The sequence below is a fragment of the Palaemon carinicauda genome, unplaced genomic scaffold (genome assembly GCF_036898095.1).
Source record: "Palaemon carinicauda isolate YSFRI2023 unplaced genomic scaffold, ASM3689809v2 scaffold235, whole genome shotgun sequence".
In the NCBI taxonomy this organism is placed as follows: domain Eukaryota; kingdom Metazoa; phylum Arthropoda; class Malacostraca; order Decapoda; family Palaemonidae; genus Palaemon; species Palaemon carinicauda.
The window spans coordinates 154,556-160,000 of record NW_027169976.1 but is presented as its reverse complement, the minus strand read 5'-3'; the positions used below and the strand labels follow the sequence as shown (position 1 = coordinate 160,000).

The window sequence follows — 5,445 nt, the reverse complement described above, 5'->3', positions numbered from 1 at the left end:
AGACAGTAGACTACAGATAGTTGTTTAAAAACAGGACTGTAGGCTACAGAAAGTTGTTTAAAAACAGGACTGTAGACTACAGAAAGTTGTTAAAAAACAGGAATGTAGGCTACAGAAAGTGATTTAAAAATTGGACTGTAGGCTAGAGAAAGTGGTTTAAAAACAGGTCTGTAGGCTGCAGAAAGTGGTTTAAAAACAGGACTGTAGGCTACAGAAATTTGGTTAAAAACAGGACTGTAGGCTACAGAAAGTAATTTAAAAACAGGACTGTAGGCTACAGAAAGTGGTTCAAAAACAGGACGGTAGGCTATAGAAATTTGTTTAGAAACAGGACTGTCGGCTACATTAAGTTGTTTAAAAACAAGACTGTAGGCTACACAAAGTGGTTTAAAATCAGGATTGTAGGCTACAGTAAGTGATTTAAAACAGCAGAACTACAGAAAAAGTGGTTTAAAAACAGGACTGTAGGCTACAGAAATTTGTTTAAAAATAGGACTGTATACTACAGAAAGTTGTTTAAAAACTGGAATGTAGGTTACAGAAAGTAAGTTACAGAAAAAGTTGTTTACAAACAGGACTGTAGGCTACACAAAGTGATTTAAAAACACGAATGTAAGCTACAGAAAGTATTTTAAAACAGGACTGTACAGAAAGTGGTTTAAAAAAAAAAAACAGAACTGGAGCCAGACTCGTTACGTTTTTTACTTACATATTCGGTAATCTTACAAAACACATACACACACACACTCACCACTTCAAGTGTTCATGAAAATTGGCTTCTCAAAATAACCCTTGTACTACAATCACTTATCACTGGCAGCATTATCAATAGCATTATCCTCATAGTTTGTTGATGAATCTTTACCTATGTGGCCCTACCACCATTTGTGAAAATCGTAGCTCGCGTTTCGTTTTAACCTATCCTGGGGCACTGGGTCCTCTAACCCTTACTAAACAAATAAAAACTGACCTAGGAGACCCTTCCCTACTTATAATTTGAAATATTTCTGAACTTTGTACATCTACAGATATAAACTACCTAAATATGTTGTATCCTTACGATTCTGTGAAGTGTTAGCTATCATTTTCATCACAGATAATAATACAGTAAAAATATTTAAGAGGTAGTCTGCGAATGTATGCAACACTGTCAAACGGCATATGAATCGCCACACGACAGATGAATAATAATATACATTTAAATACCGTTCATATTACTTCATGAAAAAATTAGTGTATAAATAGCTCACAATCCTAACAAATGTTTATAATGAATTAAAACTACTGTAATTCTTTTACAGAATGAGGTGCTGGATAGCCTTAGCCTTACTGGCAGTGGTGGCCGTGGTAACACAGGCCAAAGCCAAAGACAAAAAGACTGAGGATGTGGGTACAGTCATTGGCATCGACTTGGGAACGACATATTCATGGTAAGAAACATCATTTTATACATTTGAATGATTAAGGGTACACATGGACCATCTCCCCCACCCAACCCATGATAAATATATATATATATATATTCCACTAAATTACAATATTGTAATGGCCTTTATTTAACATATTCCTAGCATTCATAATACAGAAAGCATTCACTTTTAAACTTGCTATTGATCTTAATCTTTTCATATCCATCAGCGTTGGTGTCTTCAAGAACGGCCGAGTTGAAATTATAGCCAACGACCAAGGTAACCGTATCACGCCGTCTTACGTGGCCTTTACTGCCGATGGCGAGCGACTGATTGGAGACGCTGCTAAAAATCAGTTGACTACCAACCCAGAGAACACAATATTTGATGCTAAGCGCTTGATTGGCAGAGAATGGAATGACAAATCTGTCCAAAGTGACATTAAACTGCTCCCTTTCAAGGTAATCAACAAAAATGACAAACCTCACATGAAGGTTAGTACCTCTCAAGGTGACAAGGTATTTGCTGCCGAAGAGATTTCCGCTATGGTTCTCGGAAAGATGAAAGAAGTTGCGGAGGGATATCTGGGCAAGACTGTAACGCATGCTGTGGTCACAGTCCCAGCATATTTCAACGATGCCCAACGACAAGCCACTAAAGATGCCGGTACCATTGCTGGGTTGACTGTGATGAGAATTATCAATGAACCTACGGCTGCTGCCATTGCCTATGGCATTGACAAAAAGGATGGTGAAAAGAACATTTTAGTTTTTGATTTGGGTGGTGGAACTTTTGACGTCTCTCTTCTGACTATTGATTCTGGAGTATTTGAGGTTATAGCAACAAGTGGCGACACTCACTTGGGAGGCGAGGACTTTGATCAGCGTGTGATGGACCACTTCATCAAGCTGTACAAGAAGAAGACAGGAAAGGACATAAGAAAAGATAACCGTGCAGTGCAGAAACTTCGTAGGGAAGTTGAGAAAGCAAAACGGTCTCTTTCTGCAAGCCATCAGGTCAGGATTGAAATTGAATCTTTCTTTGATGGAGAAGATTTCTCAGAGACTTTGACTCGTGCGAAATTTGAAGAACTGAACATTGATCTCTTCAAATCTACTATGAAACCAGTACAGAGAGTCTTGGAGGACTCAGGTCTCCAGAAGAAAGAGATAGACGAAATCGTGTTAGTTGGTGGATCTACGCGTATTCCAAAGATTCAACAACTTGTAAAAGAATTCTTCAATGGTAAGGAACCATCTCGAGGAATCAATCCTGACGAGGCTGTAGCATACGGAGCTGCTGTTCAAGCAGGCGTCTTGTCAGGAGAGGATGACACAAGTGATCTTGTGCTATTGGATGTCAATCCTTTGACTTTGGGTATTGAAACTGTTGGTGGGGTCATGTCGAAAATAATACCCAGAAATAATGTCATACCTGTAAAGAAGTCACAAATCTTTTCCACAGCAGCAGACAACCAAAATGCTGTGACTATCCAAGTCTTTGAAGGAGAACGGTCCATGACAAAAGATAACCACATTCTTGGAACTTTCGATTTAACGGGAATCCCACCAGCACCACGAGGTGTCCCTCAGATTGAAGTTACCTTTGAGGTTGATGCAAATGGCATCCTTCAAGTTTCTGCAGAGGACAAAGGTACTGGCAAGAAAGAAAAGATTACTATCACCAACGATCAAAACAGGCTAAGTAAAGAGGACATTGATAAGATGATCAAAGACGCAGAAATATTTGCAGATGAAGACAAGAAGCTGAAAGAGAGAGTGGAGTCCAGAAATGAATTGGAGTCTTTTGCATACAGTCTTAAGAATCAAATAAAAGATCAGGAGAAACTTGGAGCTAAGCTATCAGAAGAAGAGAAGACGACGATTGAAGACGCGATAGAAGATAAAATAAAATGGTTGGAAAATAACGCTGATGCCGATTCAGAAGAATTTAAAGCACAGAAGAAGGACCTTGAAGACCTTGTGCAGCCGATCATCTCAAAGCTTTATCAAGATGCTGGTGGGGCTCCCCCTATGGACTCTGACGATAATGATGATAGAGATGAGTTATAGTAACCATACTATGTGATAATTCTGTAAAATCTGCCAGTCTTTTGTACAATTTTTATACATTAATTGTAAGATACAACTCAGATGTTTAAAGCATTACTGTAATTTTCTATCAAAGTTTTATTTGGTTGTGACAAAATAAACTAGTCTGTAAATACATTACTGTATATATTTTTTTTAATAAAAGTAAAAAATATAATTTCTTTTCACGTCTAACCTTGACTTTTCCTATCATTAGCTTTTAATACAAGATATCACTGCTTATTTCCTATGGATCTGGGAGTAAACTGTAACCTAATATTGCATTAGCAATGTCAACTTGAAATCTTCATCAACTATCATCTAGTCCAAATACATTGTGTGATATATAAGAGTAAAATAGAAGCCTTGGGCTCACACTAGCAAAGAGATTATCATTTATCAATGATTATGCCAAGATAAAGCACTATGAATGAATTCATATACAGCATGTACCAATTATCATTACCAGGTAATTACTCCTCACTAACTTACATATGACTAGCACTTCACGAGACTTTATCAGACGCAATGACAGCCCTGGGAGTGACGTGGACCAATTGGAACCCGTCTGGTTTGATGACGCCGACCAATCAGAGTGAAGGAAATTAACTTAGAAACCGAGGTCAAATTCCTATAGGGTTCGAATCAGGGTTGCCATACGTACCATAATTTAGGGTTTGCGTACATTGTACAATAATGCTCGTACAATGTACCATAATTTCAACTTCTCTATCTCTCACAAAAAAAAAAAAGTCGGAAATGCTTTCAGCGGAGCGGACAATGAAGCTATAATTGAAGAATCTGACCTGGGTTAATACCAGCAGATTAACTGATTTAGCGTGTTGGTAAGTCACACTTTTTGAGGAGTAAAGATAATTCCTCCAAAAGCCGTTGCAAAGGCAAAGCCTCAACCTAAATCTGATCTGATGATAAGAATAATCTTGTTTATGACATGTACAGTAGGTGTGGAAACCGTGTCTGGCAGATAAACTGATTTAGCGAGTCGGTGTGTCACACCTTTTGAGGAGTAAATTTATTTCCTCCAATGATAAGAATAATCTTGTTTTTGACATGTAGATGTGGAAACCAATAATTCAAATCTTAATCCTTAGCCCGTGTTTGGCTGCAGGGTCCAATCTACAACGATTTCTCTGGCTGAAGATGAGAGAGAACCCAGAAACGAAATATCATATATATACAAGCATTGGATAAAATTACTTTTAATGCCACTATTGAAATTATATGCAGGAAATCTTTTTCTTAAGATATGAAATAAGATATGAGTTAAATATATATATATATATATATATATATATATATATAACATATATATATATAATATATATATAATATATATATACATATATATATATATATATATATATATATATATATATATATATATATATATATATATATATATATATATAGTGCACATATTTATACAAATATTCAAATGTATCAAGGGGAAATAAATTCAAATATATAACATATAAATATACACACATCTATCATATGTATATATTTGATATACTGTATGTATATGTATATATATATATATATATATATATATATATATATATATATATCACTAGCTAAGCTGCAACCTTAGTTGGAAGAGCAAGATGCTATAAGCCCAAGGGCTAAATCCGGGAAAAATAGCCTAGAGAGGAAAGGAAGCAAGGAAATAAATAAGATTGAAATATGTCTAGAAAACATCAACAACAATAAAAGATATGTCATATATAAACTATTAAGTCTTAGGTCAGCCTGTTTAATACAAATACACACACATATATATATATATATATATATATATATATATATATATATATAGATATAGATAGATAGATATATATATTTACATATACGTATATATAGGCTATATGTGTACATATATATATATATATATATATATATATATATATATATATAAATTTCTACCT

General features: G+C 35.3%; 1 protein-coding gene across 1 annotated transcript in view; it reads left to right on the top strand.

Annotated features, from left to right (window-relative positions):
- LOC137636130 (endoplasmic reticulum chaperone BiP-like) overlaps window positions 1-3,637 on the top strand; it is a 5,069-nt gene extending 1,432 nt beyond the window's left edge. Inside the window, exons 2-3 of the mRNA XM_068368535.1 lie at window positions 1,302-1,430; window positions 1,639-3,637. Coding sequence (XP_068224636.1) covers window positions 1,303-1,430; window positions 1,639-3,481 — 1,971 coding nt within the window. The 5' untranslated portion in view covers window position 1,302 and the 3' untranslated portion in view covers window positions 3,482-3,637. The remainder of the gene's footprint in view (window positions 1-1,301; window positions 1,431-1,638) is intronic.
- Window positions 3,638-5,445: the final 1,808 nt, after the last annotated feature.